General features: G+C 41.0%; 1 protein-coding gene across 2 annotated transcripts in view; it reads right to left on the bottom strand.

Moving 5' to 3' along the window:
• HSD17B12 (hydroxysteroid 17-beta dehydrogenase 12) overlaps positions 1-27,114 on the bottom strand; it is a 70,151-nt gene that overhangs the window by 8,789 nt on the left and 34,248 nt on the right. For both annotated transcript variants that reach the window (XM_015864491.2, XM_085550235.1), the window contains exons 4-8: positions 20,826-20,936; positions 16,112-16,176; positions 15,156-15,200; positions 7,828-7,862; positions 2,360-2,441 (exon numbers count right to left, since the gene is read on the bottom strand). In XM_015864491.2, the coding sequence (XP_015719977.2) occupies positions 2,360-2,441; positions 7,828-7,862; positions 15,156-15,200; positions 16,112-16,176; positions 20,826-20,936 (338 nt within the window). The remainder of the gene's footprint in view (positions 1-2,359; positions 2,442-7,827; positions 7,863-15,155; positions 15,201-16,111; positions 16,177-20,825; positions 20,937-27,114) is intronic.

Here is a 27,114-nt window from a genome sequence, read left to right as displayed (position 1 = left end):
TGAATTTTTTACTTCTTCAAGCTTGAATTCATTTCAAGACAAGTTGGGTTGTTTTAACTGCAGATGTTCAAAAGTGCTCCAACAGCCCGTAACTTTAAAAAGTCCTAAGAATGATCCCTAAATAAGAACCCTCTGAATAAGCAGATAAATGCAGCACACAAGAACCAATTTCCTCTCCTTGGATATCTAGTAACAAATCCAAATACTTGAGAAGCGGTGGGAAAAAACATCTTTCACTTTGCTTTGGTATTAATGCAGGTAGATAGGGAAGCCGGTCAAAAAGCAGGAATATGATTGCTTTTAAAGCATCTAATAGGGAATTCTCTACATGAAGGTTAAAGACTTGGACTGCTTATGTTCCTGACGATTAGCCAAAGCCATTGACTTAGACCTGGAGGATACTATACTTTAAAACCCCTCTATATAGATGAGGAAAAAACCCTAGAAATTGCAGATACAGTCTTTCTATAGCTACATTAGTGGAGTCACTTTCATGCTTACTAATCTTTCTATGGTAGAAGGTGAGCAGTGCTGAGAATAGGCAGATGACTTAGCCTGTAATTGAGTTTCTTAGGAGGAAGGGAGGAATATTTGAGCTTCTAATTGAAAAAAAGACTAGGCAAAGCAGCCTAAGGTATATTATCTCTAAAATCAGCAGCTCACATCATTTGATAAAGCTGAAGGCAATGCCACAACAGAAGTGACCTTTCACATTAAAGCAAACTGTGCTGTCAGAAAATAGCTATTTCAAGAGCCAATTTTATCAGCTATGGCTAATTCAGGCTTCCACAATTTCTAAACTTAAATATCCCTTACTTGCACTAATATTAAGTGTAAATAAAACAGCATGCTAAGTTTTTTTCCTGATATATGAAAACTTAGCTGAGAGTTTAAAGGAAACTCTGTTCTGACATGAACAACACTGACTGAAAGCACTTATGTTCCACCAAGTTTCTGATTAAACTCTGAACTTACTTTAAGTATTGAAGGTAATTGTCAGGTGTATCTAAATAAAACTATAGTGCTATACTGCTTGAATATCATGTAATAACAAAACTAGATGCAAGAGGCATTTATGTATACGGTGAACCCATGTTTTGCCATTGGGGTGTTAACAGATCTTTTCGTTGAACAAATGGAGCTCATACACATACCTTGGAAATAAAATTAACCCTGGCTGCAGTAAGTCAAAATTGTTCCAGATAACACAATGAGAAACTGGAGCAATAAATTTAACATGAAATGTAGATTTTGAGTAATAACATGCTGTATGTATAGAGAGCATACATTTGATATCATCTTCAGCATTCTCATTTGGAAGTTGAGCAGATACGTGCTGAAAGAACAAACTGCTGGATAGATAGAAAATTGTCTGGACCACCAGGCTCAAAGGGCCGTGATTAATGGCTTGACATCTGGCTAGTAACAAGCACAGAACCCCACAGATCAATACCAAGGCCTATACTCTTCAATATCTGCCATCAGCAACCTAGATGATGGCACATAGTACATTCTCAGCACATTTGCAGACGACAAAATTAGATGGAGTGCCTGACACGGCAGAGCTTCAGTCCAGAGGGACCCTGTTCAACTGGATGACTGCTAAACTTCATGAGATTTCTTAACTGGCGCAGAGTGAAGTGCAAAGTTCTGCATACCAAGTAGGATAGCCCCATGTCTTAATGTTGGCTAAGTATCAGTGCTGCTGCAAAGAACCTGGAATTTATGGTGGCTGCTAGGGAGAAGGTAAGCCAATAATCCATTCACTGCAAGACAAACAAACCACATACTAGGCTACATTAGCAGGACATGTGGCCAACAACTCAGGAGGAGATAGTTATTTGGTACTAGCAACGAACTAGAGCTCTATCTTTTCTCTTAACTAAAGTGCAAACAATCAAAAAAGAAGACAAATGTTTGTTTCCTGAAAGCGCCAGAAGAATCCTACTTAAATATATATGTACATACATCCTTACCATATGTACCTATTTTCTACAAGACTAGACAAGGAGACTTGTTTCAAAGTCTCAAAACAAGAAGTTGAATTAAACTTTGCCAGCATCCTTCCTCAACCTTACATTAAGACTGCTTGGTACAGTAACACCCTTTGTGGTGTGCAATACAGTATATAAAATTGTCATGTGATGAGTGTATGTAATGTAAAATATAAAACAGTAGCTTCCATGCCAGCAAGCCTTTGTATTCGTTTTTATCTTGATCTTCTGTTTTCCACTATTTGCAAATTTTATGTTAGAACTTTTAGTTCATGAAAGCACCACTAGATGGACACCAAAACATTTATTCCTGTAGTGTTGGCTCACATTTGACACTTGATTTCAGCATACAAAAGAATATTTACCTTGGTTGCAGAGTAAAGAGTCAGCAGTGGAGTTGGATACATCCCAGCAGCTGATGAGATGTTCAAGATTACCCCTTTTGATCTGAAAGTGAAGATAAATTCCAATGAAATAAGCAGCAACAACAACAAAAACCTTTCATGTTTCATAAAATTAATTCAAGCCCTAAGAAAATCTTTAGGATGCAATTGAGATAATTAAGATGTGTTTAAAAACTTCAATCAAATCCTAAACTGAAATTTACTAATATGCCTTCAAGTACAATGCAAGTATTCAAGTAGCTGGTATAAATCAGGAATAACTCCAAGGTCAATGCAGCAAGAGAATCCAGCTCCAGCATATGTATATTGAGCTCAACTATGCAAAAAATCAATCGTGAGAATTTGGCACGAATTCAGAAGACAACTTTTAAACCTTGGGTTAAGGTGGCAGAAATGACAAGTTTGTTACACAGATTACACTTTGATAATTCCTTTTGGCATAAAATACCTTCCAAGTTTTACGTTCATGACGGATCTTTAAGATAGCAAGCATTTGAATCTACTACTTAAATACAACAGTGTTTTAATAGAGAGTAGAAGATATGCAATGGATGACTATAGAAGAATTACTTTAGAGCTGTGTTACAGTAATATTTCAGGTATTCCACTATAATGTTTAGGTAAGAGTACCTGAAACTAGCTACTACCAGTTCTGTCAAGCACTTCTAAAGCATGTGATACTAGAACAGACACTAGGACTCCTGGATTTCCCAGTCCACTATTTTGATTACGTCCATTTCTCTGACTAGTTCTACACACAAAAGGAGACCTGTTACTTAGTGCTAAGTAGAAATCAGCATTAATTAAAGAAAAAATTAGGGCAGATAAGCTATTAGAGGATAGGAGCAGAGAGTCCAGTGAAAGCTGCCTCTGCTTCTTTCTACCCTACAGCAGACCTCAGCCAGTTTGCTTGAACACACCATAAGGTTTTCTGCGTCTCGTGCAGAGAAAGAACACGCATGCAGGTCATCACACAGCTGCTGCAGATTCACAAACTTCTTATCACATTTGTTCACCTATGTATAGCCTATGCCACCACTGCCACAATGAATTAAGGAACCATCTTAAAAACAAACTGCTGAGCTTAAGCAACAATTAAAAACAAAATGTTACGATTCTTTGAGAATTGTGGCAACAGATTCATGGCCTCTGCCATGATACAAGTGGGAATTAGTTCTAGAAATAAGACAGTTGACATGACAGAAAATAAACATTTCACAGTCACTGAGGTCTTCAAACACTTTTGTTTTGTTAACTTTTTGTTCTTGGAGTACAAGGAATTACCTGCAAGGTTCTTCTGGTCAAGCTAAGTAGTAACGTGGATCCAAATATGTGGTATGAAGAAAACAAGGCTACAAATTCATCATGAGTTTTCACAACAGCAGAAGACTACCAGTGGATGCTAGAGGTTTTTCATACCAAGACAGGTGGTGCTTGTGATATTTACCCACGAGCTTAGCAGTGAAATGAGTATTCGTTCAGTTTTTAAGAGATTACCAGATTGGAGAAGGAACTTTTTATAAAGCTAAGAAGGCTATGTGAGCAGACTACAGAATGGCTGCTGAAAAATCAATATTAACAAAACCAACTGCACTTGCTAAAGAAAATAATGTGAATTAATCACAGCCCTCGCAGAATTCTACATCAACTCTCTGTTTCCTTGAAGAGCTCAACTAAAGTCACCAAGGAATTGGTTCTCTTTTGTGCGGCCGTCACCAAGAGCAGCCTGAGGCGAGGCGGGCAGGGAATGGCAGGGACACGTCCATCGCACCCAAGTCCTGCCACATCTGCAGAATGCTTCTCTGTCCTTCCCAACACAGGACAAAAAAAGAGAAAAGGAGGAAAAAGAAGCCCTGATAGATGAGCAAGGTGAAAGGATTCAATTTAGATACTTAAGAGACTATTAAGAAGAGCCCGTGATAAGATTATAAAGACTAATGAATAACAAAGATCAAGATCTTGATTTATCCTCCCATAATGCAAAAAAGGAAGATGACATGAAGTGAAAGACCGCGAAATCTAGATCCAATGGAGGCAGCGCTCTCCCTACACTCAGACTGGAGGAGTCACCACCACGACACATAACAGAGGACGAAGCCTGACAGGACTTGATGAGGGTTAAGCATTTCTAGGGAGGACAAGACTCCCCTGTGCAACTAAGAAGCATGCATGGAGGGGTGCACGGGCACTCAGGGGAGACGCCTCCAATTGCTCCCAACCCAACGCAGCAGCAGCGCTGTAGAGAGGACCCCGAGGGCAGCAGGCCACACCCAGCCCACCCCTCACGCTGCAGCCCACGGCTGCTGCTATATTTAGAGCCATCCCGTTGCCATGGCAGCCAGCGCCTGCTCCAGCTGCATGCCATGGAAGGAGCGCTTCCTCCCTAATGTCATTAGACACTTGCTACTTCCCCAGCAGTAAACAGCAGAGTTGGGTGTTTGTCTAGAAACAGTCAGCCGAGTTCGCTGCTGCGTGCCCAAAGACATCGAGGCTCGATGTTCGGTTCTGCAAAGTCTCTCACCTAGATGGCTGCCTGAAAACTGACAGAGGAACTGCTCATTTAAGTGGAATTGGAAGATGCAGATTATGAATGGTCACTGTACGAATCTAGAGCACAGGAGAAGAGCCAGAGAAGCATCTAAATGCCATTACCAAAAATGGCAGTCATCTGATGCTGTGGTACTCATCACAAATAAGTAAGGAATATACCAAGATGTTGCTGAGTTTTCTGCTAACAAACCTGGACATAAAGCACGTCCACTCAGCTCTGCATTTGTCTAGGAACAACGTCAAGCCAACCCCCAGGTACACCAAAGCATGCAGCATAGGTGTGAGATGCCATGGTGCACCATGTGACCGAGTGCTCAGCGCACTGTCCTCCTTGAACACACGGGAGCAGCAGTGGGACAGAAACCATGGCTTTGACTCAAATGGACCTGCCATGTGAAGTGGCTTCACACAGGTGGAAGCATTCCAGATGTGTAAACCCTCCTCTTTTTTTGATCTCTATTAACCCTTTCTTTCCAAATGGCCGTCCTTAGGATTCCTGAGGTGAGCCAGTAGAGGTAGGAATCGTGAGGCAAAGAAACACGATTGTTTGCTCAAGGGTAGTCAGAAGCAAACCTGGGCCCTGCCTTCATTCAAACCACCTCTGCTACTGTAATATCAAACAAAGTCAGGACATTCTGCAAGCAGAATATGCATCATTCTCCTCTGTGAAATGGAAGAGATCAATCTCAGTCAAAATGGATAACTACAATGTTTCTTCAGACAAAGGAAGAAACTGAGGCAATAAGTTGCTGTTAGAGCTCCAAAAACTCATACTGAAAGTACCTTAAATCCCTACCAAAGGATTGCTCTGGTCACATCGGCATCTTCAGAAGGACAACATTTTCACAAAAGCCACGTGCCATTATCTGCCATTTAGAAGACCTGAGCAAGGCATAACATCTGACTTCTGAACCTTACGTTCCACCATTGCAGTGCAATCTTCAGTCTCAGCCTCAGGAAATATCAATAATCAGCTCTCCCAGATTCTGAGGTTTTCTTTTCTAAATCAAGTTTCTTTGCATGAAATAAACCCCTTCTTCTGCTTCCATTCTTACCTCCAAATTGTCTCAACTAATCAGTCTAAGCTTGTCACCAATCTGATGTGCTAAGTACCAGCTCCCAGACTGGCTACTAGCTGTGACAGTTTCTACCCATGAAGAAACTTCACTTTAGATGTGAAATACTTGCTCTCCATTGCTAGCATAATTGAACTCTGATCTACAGTGAAGACTTCCAGATTGTGGGAAGATACAATAAATTATTTTTTCCACCCTTAAATAGTCATATTTTGAGGTTTGCCCCATATATATGCTCCTTCTATAGTATTCACTTGGAGGTAATACCAATATCGTGCATAGTCTTACACAGCCTTCCTCATTCATCATTTATCACCTGTATTATCATAGAATCACAGAATCCTTAAGAGTCGGAATGGATCTTTAAAGGTCATCTAGTGCATCTCTCCTGCAATGAACAAGGACATGCACAGCTAGATCAGGCTGCCCAGGGCCTTGTCGAGCCTTGCCTTTAAGGTCTCCAGGGATGGGACGTCCACCACACCTCTGGGCATCCTGTTCCAGTACCTCACCACCCTCAGTGTAAAAGACTTTTTCCTTACATCCAACCTAATTCTACCCTCCTGAAATTTGAAGCCATTTTTTCCCTTGTTCTCCCACCATAGACACTGCTAAATAGTCCACCTCCTCTCTTCCTGTAGCTCCCCTTTAGATACTGAAAGGCTACTTTCAGGTCACTTCACAGCCTTCTCCAGACTGAACAGTCCCAGCTCTCACCTGACCTTGCAGGTCCTTCCCCTGGATCATTTTCGTGGCCCTCCTCTGGACATTCTCCAACAGGCCTATGTCTCTCCTGTACTGAGAACTCCACATCTGGACACAGTACTCCATTTGAGGTCTCACTAGTGTGGAAGAGAGGGACTGGATCACCTCCCTCAACCTGTTAACCATGCTTCTTTTGGTGCAGTCCAGGATACATCTGGCTTTCTGGGCTGCAAGGGCACATTGCAGGCTCATATCCAGCTTCCCATCCATCAGTATGCTCAGGTCTTTCTAGGCAGGGCTGTACTCTATCCTTTCATCCCCCAGCTTGTATCGGTAGTAAGGGTTGCAAGAGCTTGCATTTGGATTTGTTGAACCTCATGAGATTTACCTGGCCCCCACTGCTCCAGTCTTCTTTTTGTTTTGTTTTTCTTGTGAGTGCAGCTCAGCTCTAACCTAAAGCAATCCCCAGCAAGCCAGGGTTAGTGCTGCAGCAGACAGCAAACATCCTGCAACAGTCAACACCAGCTACAGAACAGCCTGGAGGGACTGCACCAAACCTGGGTGCCTTTAGTTTCACCCGAGAGCTGCCTAGGAAGTCAGTACATGTCTTCTGCAGTGACAGCGGTGTGCATTAACTCCTTTTTTAAAGAGCTGGTCTCCAATTCTACTTCACCAAATGATCACAGACTTTCCTCAATATACCTCGTACTGTATAACGAGAACATACTCTTTGCATCCATTTTACTTACAATGACTTAGAGAAATAGCCTTAAGAAGGTTATTCCCAGGAACTGTAACCACCCCCTCAGAATAGCAGGTTGTTGAGTTAGTGCTGATGAGTCAGACGGGCTTTTTAATTCTGTTCTAAAAGGAATCACCACAACAGTGGAAAAGGGAGAGGAAAAATAAAAAGGGAATCGAGTGGAAAAGGCTTCCACCGTCTGATGATTCATGCACCATCAGCGTGACTCACCCAGCATTACTCTGCCATTAAAACATGGAGACCAGGCTGATTAGTCACAGTAATGAATTTTTCAAGAAAGGATTCTCCCCTATAAATAATGATGACTTTGTCTGGATAGTGGTAGTGTGACTCACCTTTCCAGCATGCCGGGCAGCACCAATCGTGTCATCTGCAAAAAGAAAACATTCGTGATGGCTGAGAATGCAGGCACCAGACAGCCAGCAACAGGGAAGCCTCCCTTCCTCCCAGAAGCAGCTGCCACCCCCTCCACTCCAGCCACAGCTCGGGGAAGCAGAGACCATACTTTGCGTAGGCAGTTTATTTTTATTCTACCTGGATAACTTGGCTCTGTCAAGCAGTGTGTGTACTGAAACTGGTGAACCGAGCCAGCTAGCAGCATAAGTACAATAAGTGCAATAAGAATAAATAAAAATGACTTCACCACCATGCAGCATCCATGGCTTCTAAAGAAGATGGAAACACCAGAGTACTATCATATGCGTATGATCTTTCTCTCCCCAGAAAAGCCATCTATATTTATTATGATTGACTAAAATTACCATCTATGCTGATGCATTTTAGCAAGTTTTACTAAATGGCTGATTTCAAAATAAAAAAACAAAACAACAAAAAACAACTAAATTGTGGAGCAGCAAGAGAACTGGACAAAAACACTGGAGTATTCTAGCTCTTGTAATCATAGAATCATGTCAATACAACTCACTGCTCCAACACATTTCCTTTATTTTAGAATAAACTATGTAAAGCTTAACAGCATTAACATAGTAAGAATCATTACTGTTAGGAGGCAGGCAAAAAAAGTTCAGTTTGCTTCTGATCAAGGGCTGCCTTTGTGTAAGAGTATTACTATATGAAGCACACAGAAAATGAGCTTCTAGGGCACTACTTCAGTACCGAGCTCTGAATAGCCCTAGTTTTTCAGCAGCTTGCTATAAATAATATGTTGCATACTGAAAGCATTTAAGAGCCTAGAACCTTACTTTGCTGATTACACAGGTGTCTGCACTAAGAAAATTTCCCCTGTGCAGAGGAAAACTTCCCCACTGCTCTGCACACTCTGCCTTTACCACAGCTGTGAGCAATCCATCTATAACCCAGCTGAAAGCCTCTCCAGAGCTGTAAACCTATAACAAGCTTCCCAATAGCAGACCCAGCAGCTCTGGAAAGGGAAACAAAGCACTGGCCCAAACTAAGATGAATTTTCAATTTGCAAGAAAAACCAGTCCTTCTAATACTGTTACCATCCTTAACTATGAACTGAATCCAAAACTGATGCCTGTAAAAAATCATAAAGTCAAAGTTCAGTTTCTGCCAACTACTACCCCACTCCCAGCCAACCCTGTTTGTGAGCATCCTGACTGACACCAAAGACAGATCAGAAATATAAATTGTCACTTTTCACATCTTTAAACAAAAATATTTTCCAAAAAACAAAATGCTTGATGACTAAAATATAGCAGTATTCCCACTAATACCAAATTACCTTGATAGGTTAAAATATGAAGCTTTGGAGGGGAAAAAAGCATATGGAGAACAAAACATCTGCAAGCACTTATTAAAAGAAAGAAAGGTGAGTTTCTGTAGCAAGCTATATTAGTATTACTGTTGCATGAACATTTAGATAAGGTGGAATCTAGTTTTGGTTTTGATTTTATTTTTTAGTTGTGAACTATCGGATACACTGCATGACAACTACGGCAGGGCATTGCACAAACAAGGGTTGAGCAGACCTTACAGTCATCGTGTGGGCTGCTGACACCTGCAACTCCCAGCATCGCTGCAAAAATCAAACTAAGTTTTTCCTGAGGTGTTAAACATCACCAAGCTAACCAGGTCCGATGCAACTTCAAAACGAACTCTAACTATGCACAAGCTTTCTCACACAGTAATACTTCAAAAGAAATGAGAAAATACCAATTTTAATATTAAAGGATAATGAACGATTCTGCTGATTTTAAGACTAGCTCAAGATTGGCAGATCTTTTCTCTGTACAAACTTTACGATCTCTACCACAGATCTCTTGGCAAAAAGTGGCATATTGCTTCTTGCCTGTCAGGGTAAGATAATGCTGCATTCCGTTTTCACAGATTGACATGGGGATGTGGCTTGTAATTGCCTCCCCTTAGGCAACCCAAAAATGGTTTGAAAAATGAGTACAGCAGCTCCATCGTAATACAGAGAGGATCACATTTGAAACTTTTAGTCCTAAGTCCCCACTTATGCATTTAGGGTCTCAATTCCAACTGCAAGCTGGTAAACAGCTCTAACTTCACTACCAACATCCAAATGAGAGTACACACAAAAAATCCACAATGATTAATGTTCAATTGATACAAATTATAAATGATGAAGCCAACAACAGCTGAAACATTACAGTAGGTGCACAACGCGAGTGGAAATCACCAATGCTCTCCCCTGCAGCTTTGTTTTACACCATCTGTGTCCAAAAAGCTCAGCTGGATGGGCAAGTGAATCCCCACCCTCAAAAAACACTGATGGCAAAACCAGATTTCATAGTCAACATCACCTCCATTTGCCTCCATTAAAATGAGTATTTTGAGAGAACTTCAAAAATCTGTAAAAAAAGGCAAAACTGTTTTTTCCCATCTGTATTTACATCTTGCAACATGTCAAAAGGGATATATGAATATTCAGTATCTTTGTGCAAAAAAAACCACACCAACAAAAAAAACCTACTAAGTAACAGAAGGCAGCCCTTTGAGCCAGTCTCACCTCACCCAGCCAAGTACATGCTAAGGCTGTTCCAGTAATGCAGGAGCACTACTGTAAGAACACTGGCAAAGCATTCTGTAAGCACTTTCAGATTATCTGGCAAATCTCTACATTGCACACACAAAGAAAGCAAACTTTAGCAAAAATGAATTTTTACCACTCATGATCGCATCCAATAATTGCTTGCATGATCTTTATCCAAAAGAGCCAAACTGGTTAACACCCTTGTCTTCAGCAGCTATAACTTCAGACACGCAATTCCAAAACAAGCAGTTCTACAACAAATAAATCTAGAATTGAATACATGTGTCCCCGAGAAAGAATCCAAATGTTTTGCTTGGTCTGATGTATAGATATACAGTTCTGCAATGATGTCAGTTTAATAAATACCGATGTACTACAAGACTGAGTCCACAGGACTTTATGTGTAGGACATGGGAGAACTCTATGTGAATACTTCTTTCTCTGTAAGCAATCTAATAAAGGAGAAAGTGGTAGGAAACCTAAAGAAGAGGCTGGGAACTATCCTAAGATTGCCTTTGGCTGGTGGATACTGAACTCACCTGAGCTATATGAACGAAATGCTTACTTTCATGGAAATACATGTGCTGTAGTAGAACTCACGAATGCTCCAAAAGAACCCAAAGGCTTCCGTAATTTCAGACAGAGTAGCCAGACACTAAACTATAGAGAACCTGCCTACTCACACAAACAAATATCTTATTTCTTTTCAAAAGCTTCAATTAGAACACAGTGTGAATGTAGGTGCGTGCATGTGCCAGAAAAATTTGCTCCAGACAGACTACTTAGTGTCAGAAGCTGTCAATACTTTACAGCTTGTATGGATTGGTAAAACATATTGCATACAACTGTTCAATACTACTAGTTGGTGTTTTCTGTTTGTTTTTCAATAATTTCACACACACACAGGTAAACCTCTAAGTAAAACTACCACAGAGTCTGGTGTCCTGCTCCTTTGTTTCGGTAGATGAAAATAATACAGCCCTGACTAACACAAACACTCAGCCACCTCACAGATAGATAGCTGACACTGTGCCCATGCACTTCTCACACACAGATCTTACTGTGAAAGAACCAGGGAACTGTATTCCTGCACTATTGGTTGAATTATCATGAATGCCACTATCAGCATCTACTATTAAACTCTCATAATGCACCTCTCTCAAAAATAATTTGTTAATGCAGCTTGTACTTGCCACTTTTTACAAACACAAACCATTCGTGTTTGACTTGGGGTAAAACTAAAGTCATTCTACAGAAAATAACACAATAACCTACATGACAAAGTCAGTAAGCAAAAAAGGGGCATAGGATACACAAAGTGTAGTATGAATTTAATAAGCTGCAAGCATTTATTCATATTATTTATGAATTTAATAAGCTGCAAGCAATTGTCCATTGCCAGTGACTTTCCATTGAACAACACTTCCCTCAGGACCATTTCAGTGATACTCGTGACCACCTTCACAGTACACTTACTTCTTCCGTTTCCAAGTACTGGGAACTGTACTTCTCTGCTACAAACTTGCATTATCTTCTTGGCTAAGTCATCAGTTCCCCCTTCCTTTATGACTTTGAATATAAAAGTAAAAGTTCTCCTTTGACCAGAGGTAAGGTACACACACACACACACACACAGCCCTCTTCTCAAAAGCCAGCGTTGCCACTTCCTCCAGAAATATGTTCTGTTTGATATTATCCTTTCCAATACAAAACAAATACAACCATTTTAAGCACAGGTCTACAAAAGAACTTTTCCCCTTTCTCAGAGAGACTAGCTGCTCCTCCTCCTCTCAGTTTTGCACAGGTTGCTATTTGTTTTTGTCCCAAACTCCATCTTCAACTTCTCTGGCACTGCTTAGAGTTGCTCCCTTGTCTTGCCAGGTATTCACAACTTGGTGCAATTTACCTTTCTCTTCCACTGAGAGTCAGCTGACACCACATCTCAGTTCAACATAGAGTGTTTATAGTTTTTTAAAGTTTTAAGCAAATTGTAAGACTCTCAAATACAGTGATGAATAAAAACCTTGATCTGGTAGGCTTCTTGTCCTTTCATATTTAACACTCAGTACAGAACATAAATAAGGTAATGATGGCAAAGATTAGCACAGACACCAAAGTGTGTACGTGCATGTCATTTACTCTCCCCCTTCTTCCAATAATGCCAATTTCCAACTGAAGTCTGGCCTGTACACCTGAAAACCACATTCCCCCTACAACATAATGGCTTTCAAACCAATTTGACTCCTTGCTTAATCAAGCGCTAAGCCAGCACCCCCTCAACTATTTAGTCCCACACATTTTTCAGAGCACACGTTTATGCCACACTCCCAATGCAATTAGCATACTGTCACACTGCAAACAGAGACAATACACTCGCCATTTGTTTCTCACATACTTAGTATCTTGTGACAGGATACATGTTCTCAAACATGAGGGGAAGTTACATTGCATTAGAAACATTAGAGCTGAAAAAAAAGGTTAAGCAGGCCATTAATTTAAGGGAGTTTTAATTTTACATATACTCTTGGAAAAGAAGTGATAAGGTGATATCTCCATTAAACACCAAACTAAATGCTTGTGGGATCCTGTCCCAAAGATCTATGTGAAAGGACACAGCTTTTTCCTAAGATTACTTTTTCTCCTACTTTTATGTGTTCTCCTGAAAAAAAATTTTAAAAAAAAAGGAAAAAAAAAAAAAAAGAAAAACGGGAAAAAAAAGTCTTGCAGATGGTACATATCTCTAATGTGCTCCTCTCCCCAAAACAGTAAGCATCTGGCATGCCTACTGTTTAATTACACAACAGGCTCATGCAAGAAGAACATTTTCAAGCCTAGAAGCTTATGCTCAGACTGCGATTATACCCAGTAGCATCAGCTGCTCATGGTCAAGGAAAGTTTTCAAACATATTGAAAAGCACTAACATACACTAGGTCTCATGGAACTAGATAATAAGTTTTTACACATGTGGGAATAACCACATTATAATGCACAGAGGCTGACACAACACAAAACTTACCAGAAATGAAATCATACATCTGCTAACTGCAGTTGAACATCACTGACTATAAACACAGAGAAATGAGCCTCAAAGCAGCACAAGTTCGTTCTGGAAACAAAGATAATCTGGCTGCAACTCTCTTGAATTTTAGCATACCCAGCAATGCAGACCTCAAATCATCACAGTCTATCATCTTCAGAAAGACATATTAAAGAAGTTCAGCTGTAACCCTTCTGTTCTGACCAAATGTTTCCAGGAGGATCGACACCCCAAATCCTTTAATCACTGAATAGTGCACTCCCTCTGCTGGTACAGCACATGTGTCACACCGTAGCAGTTCACTGATTACACCTGGTGTAACTGTATTAACAATGGCTGGGGCAGGGGGGAATGTCTGCTAAATGGCTTCTGTAAGAGAAACAGTAAAAGGTGCTCACTAACAACAGCCCTCCCTGGTGCAAATCGTGTAGGTGCACAGCAAGACCCGTGGGCCACAAACCTCAATTAAAAGAAATTGGAGTTTGTCAGGTGTGTTTTTAAGCAGAAAAGTTGTAGAAATGATATTAGAGTGGTTCTTCATAACAAGTTTTATACATAATTCCATAACAAGTTGTTCTGAAGCACCACATAAATACACAGGAAAGTGAGAGCAGCAAACTGACATCAACAGCACCATTCAGTCATGCAAGGGCTGCACTTTTCACTGTTTGCCTTGTTTAACCGAGGTGCACAAATCCTACAGAGGGCTTACCTTCAGAAGTCCTGAGCCTACACACATGGCAAAAAGACACCTACATAGACACCTACATTTTCAGCTCCCTGAGAGCACCATACTGAATGAATTCAGTACTTGACCTCATCAAAACAGCTGCATGCAAATCAAATCTTTCAAGCCACATTTGAAGCACCTAATATTTGGGCTAGGAGGCAAAAGGTTAACCCTCAGCTACTGGGGATGCAAACTTTTTATCATGCTGAAAAGAAAGTTGAGGCTTAGCAGTGAATAATCACAAGGAGTTTCTGCAGCACTGTCTGCTAACACAGTAACTGACTCCCTATGTCACATTAAGCAGCAGCCATTAGCTCCGACCACGGTTCAGCTTTGATATATCACAATGAAAAACTGTTTTGTGAATGGACCTCATTTTAATAAAGGCAATAGTTACACTTTTTAGGCTGAAGTGCTACTTATTTCTTCCCAACAAAAACAACGACATATCTATCTCAAAAAAGGGAAAGCATTTTGTTTCAAAAGTTATCACACAGTTCTGTAAGTTTGGATTTTCATTTCACAGCAAGTATAACTATGCTTTCTCACAACAGCATACAAAAGCCTTACACGTGCAGCAGTTAATGGTGATTACCTCAAGAAACACAGACACGGAAGGAGAAGAACAAAAGATTTACAGGAAGGACCAGAACAATAAACATAAAGAAGCACTGTTTTGTGTACATATCACACTCTCCTAATTAGCTAAGAATTATCTTAGAAACACATCATTGTAAAGTAAGAGATTATTCAGTAACTACCCAAATAATCTGCTGAAAGAACCACAAGTGCTGAGTTACACTAAGATGAAAATTGAATCTGCAGTCCAATAGGTGAAAGTAATGCTTTAGACACCTGAATTTGAATTGTTTGAATTAGGATTTCAGGAATAAGTGCTGGCAGCAGGGCACTTACCTTACACACAGACGTGATGTTAATGTTGATCATTTGGTCGATCATCTGCAAGAAAACAACGACTTGCATTACATTCTGATTTAAGTTATTAGAACAGTATTTACAGACTGCCTGGTTTGCAACTGCCAGGATAAATTAAATCTCACTCTTCAACATCCACATCCAGCTTTACTCCACACCTTCTTGCTTCAGTATCAGGAGTGACGATAGACTTTTAAAGCACTCTCTGAATTACTATGGTCAAATTTTATTTCTGATTAGGACCTCACACTCATAAAGAAGAGATACGTCATACTGACACTGAATTTCCTCACACCATTTGCAGTACTTGTGAACTTCAGTAAATTCTGGTATTTCAGTCATATGTCCACATATTTATGTTTGTATTTTGCTCTTCACCATTTTGTAATGCTGTTTTAGACACCTAAGTTCATTTATCAGGTTAATTTTATCCTTTGCTGTATTTGTTACAAAGTTTAGTGGATGGTGTACAAGAAAAAAGCCCCAAGAGATACATTCAGTAACAGTGAAGCAGGGAGAAGAACCCAACAATGGATACAGTATTTCCAAACTCCATTAGCTCAAAGTCATGGTGAAAGTGTTCAAAACCAATGATTACAAAGTAGTCAAGTCAACCACAACTGTTTCTACAGTACAAAATGTATCCTCTGGCCCAACTTAAGTTTGCAATCCATGTTCTGGAATAGGCAGCTTCCATTCCAAAGTTACTTCCATCCCTTATATCTCTTAAAAGACCACCCCACCTAGTAAAAGCTGCACATGTTGCTTACGTAAACCTCTAAGAACCTTTCTGGAATGCATTCTAATCAGGAAAATTTGCTTCTTTGGGGTACTTCAACCAAACCTAAATACTTCTGCCTTATCCATTAAGTAGAGAGAACAAACACCGAGAACGCTGTAAAGTAACAGAAATAATAATAATCATCATCACTCACTTTATCCAGGTCTGGAACATCAATGAAGTATTCCGGATAAGAATATGAAATCCCCACGTTGTTTACTGAAATGAAAACAAGAAGTTTTTATGTAAATTCCTTCTAATATTTGACTACCGATTGTCTGCAGTACTCTTAAACTGCTGCATTTGAATCATTTAACCCTTCTAGTCAAGTTTCCTTAACTGTAAGTATATACGTACACACAAGTGGAACCCTGGAACAAAAACATCCTGAACATGAAATGTCACTTCTCAGGTGGTTTGAGCACCTGCTGCCCCATGAAGAGCCCACAGAGGCCGGCAAGACAGTCAGTGGGGCTGTTTGACATAAACCAAGCAAAATAAAGGTAGAAGAAACATCCCAATAGCAATTTCCCTCAAAACTTATTTTGGACATCGGCCTCCCTTCCCCACATGTTGCAAGGTGTGCAGGTTCAGGATGGCCTTGGGACATGTCCAAGGCCTTCCTCAGTCTTAGAATAGTGCAGAAAAACAATGTGTGTGGTGGGTTTTTTGGCCCATGTCATGGGTTACCTAGATTCACCTATGCCTGTGACAGGGGGAGCCACCCTGTAGGGCCCCCCAGCCCGGAAAGGAAGGGGAAAAAAAGAGAAATGGGATAAAAACATGATTATGATGTGGAATACTGATAGCAAAATTACAAAATTGCAAAACCATGACAGTCCAAGAGAGCATTGGCAAGGAACAACCCTGCTTCCCAAAAGAAAGAGAGGAGCGGACAAAAGAGGAGAGGAGGAGACGAGCAGAGGACAGTAGGTGGCAGCAAGAGCCCAGGCGTGACTGAGCTCCCCGAGAAGCTGGGGGAAGGAGGAGGCACGGCTCATAGCAAGAAGAAATCACATTAATGACAGGCTGTGTACATTAAGCAGCCAGTGTTTTTGACAGAGAGTCTCTGCCTTTAGAAATGGTTCCTGGTTCCCCCTCCCTGGGCTCGCAGCTCACTGCACAGAGACCCACTGCAGCACACCACTCTCCCAGTCATACCCTCATGCTTCTCATATCTGCACAGCTCATCCCCATCGGCAGCATTTCAAATTAACTGAAAGAATATATTAATTACTGAAACCTGATTTTTTTCCTGAGCAACACTTGCAACTGTCAAGGTTTTATTCTAAGACCAGAACCCAGCACTCATCCTCCAGCCTCACCCCAAGTAGCACTAAACTTCTGGTATCATCAGAGAACAATGCAGCTCTGCAGTCTGTTTCTTCAGACTTAATAGATCATATCGGTATGGAGACCAAAAGAAAAACCAACAAAAAACAACCAAGCAAATGGGATCTCCGCTTCTTAAGTATCCGTTGTTCATCTCACGCAAGTGAAACTTGTGACATTTGGTTGCTGTGGCAACATTTTACATATCCATAGCGTCTTACACCCCAGACAATCCTGAAGGGCTCTATAAGCTTGGCAGCACTGCTCTAGGGCAGCAATAGGGTAAGAAACAAGGTTCAGTGGGTACTGGTGCCATTTTTGTGTGGCAGGTTGGATTTCAGGTTTTTCTGTTTGGTTGGGGTTTTTTTTTTTTTAAGCCCCTACACCTCTGCCAGAAGCCCTCATTTTAACACCCAGACTGAAGGGTATGTAAGCATCACAAGACATTCCGGATATGCAAGCAACACGCGTAAGGGATTCTGGCAGAAGTTTGCCAACTTCATTCAGGAATCCTCTCAAAGGACAGCACTTCTAGCTCAGACCTCTTCATGTATTTATGGAAACCCTTAGCTGATTAATCAGGTTGTGATTAAAATTTTAACTTTTGGACGACCTTTACAAAGGCTTACACAGGGAGTTTGGCAAATTCCCAGCAGACATTTGCTATATTTAGAGGGAAAAGTTTTAAAAAGGAGGAAGGTCCAATCTTACTATTTCCACAGCAAGCCAGAAGGTATTTTCCTAATTTTAATCCTAAATTAAGCTATTTTTCACTTTCTCTCTCTGAAAAGGATTTTTGCTATAAACTGTGGCAAAGCTTTGGGACTGCCCTTGGTTGCTTCTTCCAAAGCCAGCACACTGCACATGACCCATGCTACAGAGATGGTCACACAAAATTCACACTGGCTATTAGAAACTGCCACCCAGATACGTACCCTTACAGCCTTAACCATCATGTTGGTCTACCAGATTGTATTTTGCTGCTGTTTTGGAACAGGTTTATTTATCGATTTTTTTTTTTTACAGAAGATCAATTTGCAGTTTGTGAAGGCATATTTTACCTCAGAAGATCTGGATTAGAACAGGGTACGATAACTGCCCAGCTCTACTGCCTTTTGAAACTTACAGAGATTTAAGAAGAACGAAAGAAAGATTTCCCACCTCTGCTTGTTTAACATATTGCTGTAGCTAGCACATGTTCGAAGTCACTGACAGACGCTGTTTTGAACACACAGCAAAAACATTATGCAAACTCTTTTAGCCTCCGTACGTGGGTGAGAAGAAGCTTCCAAATAAGAAGTTTACAAGGATTCCAATCTGTAAGTACTTTAGTTCAACTCTGTGCAACCATACGATCAGAAGCTCCATCTCCAGCCATATGGGTGGAGACATCTTTGTCTAAGTGCAAGATTAAAACTAATTTCCCATAGGTCACCAGCAACTGCGCTACAGCACCAAGAGCTCTCACAGCTATAGCCTCCACATGAGACCAAAAGAGGAAAATACACTGTAACCTGAGAACCCATCCCTCATGGTTGTTCTCATTGAAACCTACCCCTTCCTCACAAAAACATGCAAAACGCAGAGTAGTAAAAGCTGTATTCCGGATCACAAAACAGCTACAGTATTTAAAATATAAGGCAATAAAGCATGAAATCAATTGCCACGAGAAATTAAAGTATCGTCCTTCTAGTGTACCCACAGTCAGTGCTGAAAAAATCACGCTGACAAGTGGTTTTGGTTAATGCAGCTATAACTAGAGAAAGAGAAAAACCCTATGTATCAAATAATCCGATGATCTCTAGGCAGGAGACCTACTAAAATTGGTAGTGAACGTCCTGCTTAGTTAGAAAAAAACACGTCTGTAGAGCTGAGCTGGACAGCGCTGCAAGGAAATGGTGAAAGAGCTCAGCTAGAGAGTACACAACTCTCCAGCATTTTGGTGCTATTTTTACCATGCTTCTAGTCAAGGTGCTTGTGCAAATAAAAGAGAGAAGCAGGCTCTGCTTCAGGAGTGTCGTTTTCCTGTAATAAGCTTACACAACTTGAAGCACATTCACTGCTTTGGTGCCCAAAATCTATAAAAAGTCTGATTTCCACAATTCCATGCATCACCATAACTTTATGGCGTCTAACAAACAGAAGATCTTTCAGTTTGGATATGTATCTCACATAGTAAAAAGGTTTGCTATTCTCTAGCAATTAGTTAAGGACAGATAAGAACAAACATTAACTTTAATCCTCAAAGCTTTGGAAATTTTTTCCTTCAGAAAGGGAAAAATCAAGGCATTCAGGCAAAGGCATTCAAGGCAAATCAAGGCAACCACTCTACATGCAACATGTTGTGAAGATGCTGACACTTACTGTTACTCCACTTCAGGTGGATTTGAATTTTTATAGTAATTAAATGCTGGACAACATGAGCTGCACACACTCAAATCTGTCAGGAGTATCCAGGAATGTTCCGTGCTTTATCATTTAACAACTGCACTTTTATATTGAGTTTTTATGAATACTATTTGTGGGGCATTATTTACAGGCATTATAAAACAAGACCCATCTATTAGAAGGAAATCTCAGCTTCTGTATTATCATGTGATAAATTTATTTTGAAATATGATTTAAAAAATATATAGTTTCAATTCCAATTACTGCACTTTGGGTTAGCAAAATGAGTTTTGTAGCACCAAAATGACTTGAACAGATGACATATACTGGCAGGCATCTGAGCCACAAGACTTGATAAAAATGTCGTGCCTTCTGTTTAGCACCACAAGTTCTCATCCCCATTCAGAAGAATTGTAGAAATACAGGCTATGCACTCGTATATATGCTCTTCTACAGAATGAACCAGAAAACCGATAGGAAACTGCCTTTGCCCCACAGTTCAGGCAAAAGTCAGGTAGATCGCTTGATCGCTTTATGCCAGTTCCTCTTGATTTGTGGCACTTGAGCTCTACACCCTGCAATACACCTGGATGCATCACTATGTCTTGCCAAGGACTCCTGCATCACTTATAGCTCTGTGCTACCACAGTCTGTGCCAACAGAACACCAGCAGCTCTCCACCACCATCAGAATGCACTCAGAACTTTTGGAGCTGGACTCATTTACTTGATGCTATATTCTAATGATTGAATTTTAACAGCTTTTAATTAAAAGTTAACTGTTCTCCCAAAGGACTCTGCTGTGAAGTTCAAACTATATGGAGCTAGCTCAGATTCTGAGATGACATACGATCAAATAACTATGCATGCAGTAACTAGCTGAAGGAGACTTCAACAACTGCATAGTAACACACGGAAGATGCCCAATAAACCTCTGTTCCTAGAACCTGAACACACATGCAGGCAGTGGCTTACGCAGTATACCGTCAGGATACAAAGAAAACACATTGAGCACAGAGTGACATAGTTTCAGTTAGGCAAGCCATCAGCTTTCGTGAATTGCTTTCAATCAACTTCCAAATGTGATCAAGTCAATAAGCATGTTGGGACAAAACACAGTGCGAGAATTTAAAGAGATGAAACACAAACCCAGAACGCCGATCTCCAGGCCTTCCAGTCCAGCCTTGATTCTGTTGTAAATGTCTTCTTTCTCTCCAAAGTCCGCCACAATAATTTTTGTTTCCACTTTGTACTTCTCCTCTAGAAAAAGAGAAGTGTTAAACAATAAATTGGAAATAGCTGGATTAGCATTCAAACACTACAAATCTGTCAGTTATGGCTTTGTAAAACAACACGTTGAGTAGCTAATATTACACCAAAACATTTTTGCTTCTTCAACAGGAATCCTTGAATTTTAACACAACCTGCTCAAGAAGTTTGCAATGTTAAGCTACTTCTGGTGAGAACATTAATTCTCTGAAGATTCAGCACGTTTTGTTTGTAAGGACCGTGAAGATGGCAAGAAAACAAATTATACAGATTTGCACAGAAGGCAAAAAATGCTGAAATCAGGAAACGTACACACACAACAGCATCCAAGTACAACTTGACAAGGACGCTACTTTCCCACCTAAGGCAAATGGTGAGTTGCTTCAGATCGAGCAAACCAATTCTTTATTGCCCCTCATTTCCATTTTCAATTCTGATGCCATAAAATGTTTTAAATATTCAGTATTTCAAACATAAAGGGAACGTGTGGGTGAACAAGAGGAGAACTGCAAGTTCAATCATTCTTAAACCGTTCTGATGTGCTTTTATCTCTTTCCCTAATGGAATGGGAAAAATACGTATAACCAACCGCATTTTGAAACAGAAAAGGGAAGTGCTAAAAACGCCTCACAGAAGGAACAATTCTGCTCCCATCAAGCCAAATTAATTACCCTTAATTAACATCAGTACAATGTCCTCTTGGACTTCAAAAGGACGAAACAGCAGCTTAACAGTGAAGCATTTCAGAAGTTTGCTGCACCCAGATTCCACCCCATTCCTTAAGTGCTCTGCATCCATCCCAAGAAGGCTTTTGCAGCATTTTGCCCCCATGGCCATTCATAAAAGTAGTGTCAATTTAAAGGAAAAGAATCATTCACAAAAAGATTAGGAGCAGCTCGCTTCCCGTGATGCTCTTTGCCATTCAGGGAAAGCCGCAGCTCCTGTGATGCTGCCGTCCATTCATGCAGAATCATGAATCCCCTGAACTCGCTGGGCTGCTCCCCACCCCCCCACTGCAATATCCCTAATGGCAGATGGGATTAGTTCTCCTCTTTTCCCTCTCCCCTCCCTCAGCCCCTTCATCTCTCGTGAACAGCTGCATTGTTTGAAAATCCCTGGAGAGATGTTGCTATGTCAAATGACGACGTAAATAGCATTAAGCCCCTACTGCAGCAGCAGTCTTGTGATCGCGTCAGAAGAAGAAAATCAAGTTCAACACTGGGGGGAGGGAGGGGAACGATTCTATTTTTAGACACAGCTGTTCTAATATTTAACATACACATTCAAATTCTTACAGGACACCAAATTAAAGGCAGCATTATAGGCACATCAAATATGTACGAGGGGACCAGTCAGGCAAAATCAAAGCAGAACGCATCCACACACATGCCATTTTTAGCTGTTGTACAGTATCTGCAGCTGTCTTCGCAGCCATTCAGATGTTTTGCAACGTGCATGTTGTTTAAAGGGCACAAACACCACCCTCCCCGATCTGCTCTGTTGTTTTGACCCTTTTAACTAAGCATTCCTCATTAGGATCGTTAATGATTTATCCTCTAAACCTTTTGAAATTACTACAGAGATACTGAGAAGGGTTTTGACAGAAAAATCTTAAATAGAAAAAATGAAGCCCTCACACTGCAGCTCACGTAAAACCCCTTCCTCAAGCCTTTGGAACATAGCTAATGCCATTACATGCAAGGCAGTTGAGCAAGAGCCCTGTACAAAAACACACAGCACCTTTTGTGGGCTGATGGCAGGTAGCAGAACATGTGGAACACACAAAGAACAGAAGTCTCCCGGTACAGCCAGGACACTGTCACTGCAGTTCTCGCTGCCAGCACTGAGATTTCCCTCCACAGCAGGCTTCCATGCAATGGCCTGCCTCTGCCCCTCCACCCTGTGTCAGCAGCCAGCCATCATGTAACTTTGGAGAACCCCATGCTCTGCCCCCGATCTGCAACAGATGGGATGAGCCGCTTGCCCAGAGAAAAGACTAGCAGATATATCTGATAAAATGGCTCTGTCAAACAGTGACGCAAACAGCATTAGGTCACTTCTGCATAAGCTCATACCAGCAGTCAGGGCACAGGGTGCTGGGGAGAAGAGGTGTGCACTGCTCTGTATGAACAGTGGGAAAGGGAGCTTCCTTCACCCTACACAGGACTAAGATGCACTCTAACAGCTGAGCTAGAAAAGACAACAGAACTTCATCTTATCTCCAAAAAGATAAAGTGTAGCAGAGAAAGCAGCAGGAGGATACGTTCTAACCCAGCTTGCCCAGCAGCAACTGGACTTCTCTTCATTCAGGAAGAGAAAACTGAGATTGGTATTGGAGCTTCCAGCTTGAAGACCCTGAAGTACTCAGGGACCACAATGAATGGAAGGAGGAGAGGAAACCATGTTTTGCAGTCAGCAACCAGAACATTTGAAGCATCTGATAATAGGTGCCTGCGTGTCCAGCATTCTCGATGATTTATTGACAAGTGAATCTGATATTTCATCTTCAAACCTGGTACTTTAAATGCTTTTTTTAGCAAAGGACTGAATATAATCCATCACATTATCAATAGTTTTGCAGCAGTCAGACATCACTCAAGCCATATGGTCTCAGGGATGGGAAAGGTAGCTCAGTAGGTCTGTTTGTGTTTCTCAGTTGTGACACATTGGTGTTTCAATAATTTTCTCCCTGTTCATTTACCAAATATCCCAGGTGAGAACAGCCTTGACCCTACAAATGAAAGGTTTTAGCCTAAACTCAAACTTCTCCAGCTAACTTGTAGGGCCCGTATTACCTTAGCCAAGACTTCTGTTAATTTAGTAACAGGCTGACAAAGCACAACAGTATCTCTGTAGTCTGATAAGAGCATGTAGGAACTTCAGCAAACACTGTCATTGGGGAAGTAAGTTGCTGACCACAAAGCCCTAACAAAACACCTTAATGGCTGTGGGAAGGCTGAATGAATCAGCAGTGGGGGACAGAGCAGGGCCTGAGCAGAAATTACATGAAGAAGCAACCTTACGAGAAGTCAACCCAGAATCAATAAACGAATCCATCTTACACAAGTTCATGATTCCTGTGATGAGTACTGTCTTCAGTGTCTGACATCCAGACTCACAAGGAGTCTCTACAGTAAGAGGTTTGAAAACAGCCTGCTGTTTTGCTGGAAATATGACGAGCTAGTCCAGTAGGCAAGCTCATACTGGAAGGTACTACAAAAAGAAACCACTCTAATTAAAAGCTCTAACAACATCACTGCCAAGATGACCAAAGCAGCTGATTCCAAACTAGGCAGGCAATAAGTAGCAGCCCCAGTTCTCACTGAGTCGTTATACACCAGATTAACCTTGTGGGGGTGATCTCCTTGGCACATTCCAAACTAACACCAGCCACAACACCATTTGTGTACCCTGCGCTTTTGCCTTGGGCCATCAGAACATCTTGCAACAGGACCGCTGCTGGATCCTGATGGTGACGATCCCCACTTCATGCGATTCTTGCCTCTTTCTATCTTTTCTATTGCCTGCCTTCCCTTCCCCATCTCCCTGATTAAGATTTGTAATAAACTGGTCAGACCAACATTTGAACCATTGTTTTTTAATCTCATGCCGGGTATACATATATTGAAGAACCTCCTCTCCCTCCTACAAAGGCAGTATTACAAACAAACCACCACGTGCAAAGTTGCTGTGGTTTTGTTTTTGAACCTGTCATGAGCGGAAATGATCAAATTTCAAAGCAGTGTACCTGGATTCATAACAATTGCCTTATACAACACTAAATTTATGAACTGCCATCTCTTCTTTTTCAGTCATTTCACATGACCATATTTTTCTTCCCCATTCCTGTCACTATGGACTGGTTGATATCAACCATGTCAGTGTAGCACCACTGAAGAGGTAACATACTTTTCTTACTCCTCAACTTTGAGCCAGAGGACATTAAGATGTTAGAATGTACTTGCCTTCATCTTGGCCTTCTCAGTTTCCTCTGCATGTCAGATTTCCTGGCAACATTATCTAGGTTTTCCAAAATTTGAACCTGCCTCTTCCAGTTTTAAAAAAACTTACTTTAATGAACTTCACAAGCTAACAATGGTGGGATAGATACAGCAAAAGCAAGAGCCACATCAGTCCTCTTAAGCTTCCTCTAACCGATCCTGACTATGCTAAATTTCAACAGGATAAATACACACACAGTCTGCAAATAACGCATTAACTATGTGTCCAGATATCAACAGTTCTTTTTAGACAACATTTATACACAAAACTAAAGTTTGTAGAAGTTCTGGCAAGAAAATGTTTTTGGAGACTTAGTCTGATATATGAAAATCAGAAAGTAAACTAGCAATTTAAGGATGTTCATTAAAAGGATACTTGCATACTCTCACGCGACTTTAAACATAATACAGCTGACAAGGAAAATAACCTGTACTCCCACACATTGGTGACATTACTGTTCACCTATGAATGCAAGGTAACTATGAGAGCAAAGATTGCTGAAGAGTCCATGAAACCCAAGAGGTCCAGTTCTACCTTCCGATGGAAACAGCACCTGCACATACCCTGTCCATAGTCAACAAGAGCAGAAGTGAGGAATGCTCCAATATTTGAGGGGGTTCTGCTCCAGGGAGAGAGTGACAGAGCTGAAAGCCATAAACAGCCCAAACAGGAACAGAAGCACACAAAGCCAGGGCAGCCCAGAACCAAAGGTAGAGAAAGGAGAACTCCATGGCAGGAACCACACCAGCATCATCCTGAGCAGCATCTGGAAAGACACACAGCTTGCCTGGTTTTTCATCTGCAGGAGAGTTAGTTACAACCTCACTAGGAGAAGCAAACACTTAGCTATTTTTAGGCAACTCCAAAGTCCAGACAGAGTAATTTACAGATAATGCATCCAGTGTCTTGCTATGCAGGGAAATCTAAACACATCTAAATGATTAAGCAAATTGGGGCAGACCTTTATTACTGAAAAAAGTCAGGCAATGTGACACCATCTCGCACCTAGAGTACCAGAAAACAAGCATAACACTGGAATTTGAAAAATGGAAGTCAGTAGTTTCTAACAGCAATCTATGCCCTAAATACAGGCTAATAAAAATTTTGAAAGAACCTTGGAGGAAGGCTTACCTCCTATGCCACTGTTATGAAAGTTTAAGTAACTCAAAGCAGTAGCTTTCCCTCCCCACCAAACTGACATCTTGGTTAACAAGCTGAAAAATGCTAAGGAAGTGAAGTTTTGACACCCAAATAAGCTGGGCTTGAAAGAAAGTTCTCCCAGAGAAGCGGTCTCATGAACCTTGATGCAAATGAAAGCAGACAGCAGCCTGGTGGTCAGGAGAAGCAGCTCTGTTAGTATGACAGAGACAGTGTCAGTGTTAATGGGTTCTGTGGTGACAAATCCTGCAGAGAAACAGGGAAACAAGAGGAGACTGTCCCTAAAAAAATAACATTAGTACTTGCACTGCTGCTTTCAAAGTGGCTAGACTGAATTTATGCTACATATGTTGAAACAAACCCAGTCACCTTTACAATAGAAAGGTTCAGGATAAGGCACATGAGGCCCATGCTGTAAGTAGGTATGGATTACAGTTATTTCAAGCTCAGAGAAAAGTACCTTTAAAACCACTTGCTAGAACTGAAACACCTTATCTGCTTATATTCAGAGCCTAATAGAAATATTGCCATCTTGATGATGTGGCAAGGAAACTGCCTGCAAAAACACAGAAGAGGTTTCACTTGGTCTTTAGCTTCTGAATAGCCAAAGAAGGAAGCAAACCAGTGGCAGGAGAAGAAAAAATAGCTCTCAACTCTTCAGCATACAGCCAAGAAAAATTTGGCTAAGAGTAAATCAATTAAATCGCATTCACAAATAAGGACCTCATCTTTTCAGTTTCATGACAGTGGCAAGACTCACAGTGATCCGGGACCTAGTCTCTAGAAACAGTCTGTAATAATTGGATAAATTGAGAGAAATAGAGAGATGAAAGCAAAACCTCCTGCTTTTCAGTGCTGTGTCTATACAGAGCAGATAGGAAGAAGAATTCAAGACTAGAGTGGCTGCAGACAGCTCTGCATTTTAGTGGTTTAGTAAGAGAGACCCACTCATTTGCAGAATGCATCATGTTTGGGACTTCCAAAGTAGAACATAGAATGTTAAGTGTCT

The sequence above is a fragment of the Coturnix japonica genome, chromosome 5, assembly GCF_054131305.1.
Source record: "Coturnix japonica strain WE chromosome 5, WE-NBRP24, whole genome shotgun sequence".
NCBI lineage: Eukaryota > Metazoa > Chordata > Aves > Galliformes > Phasianidae > Coturnix > Coturnix japonica.
This window is presented reverse-complemented; position numbering and strand designations above follow the sequence as displayed.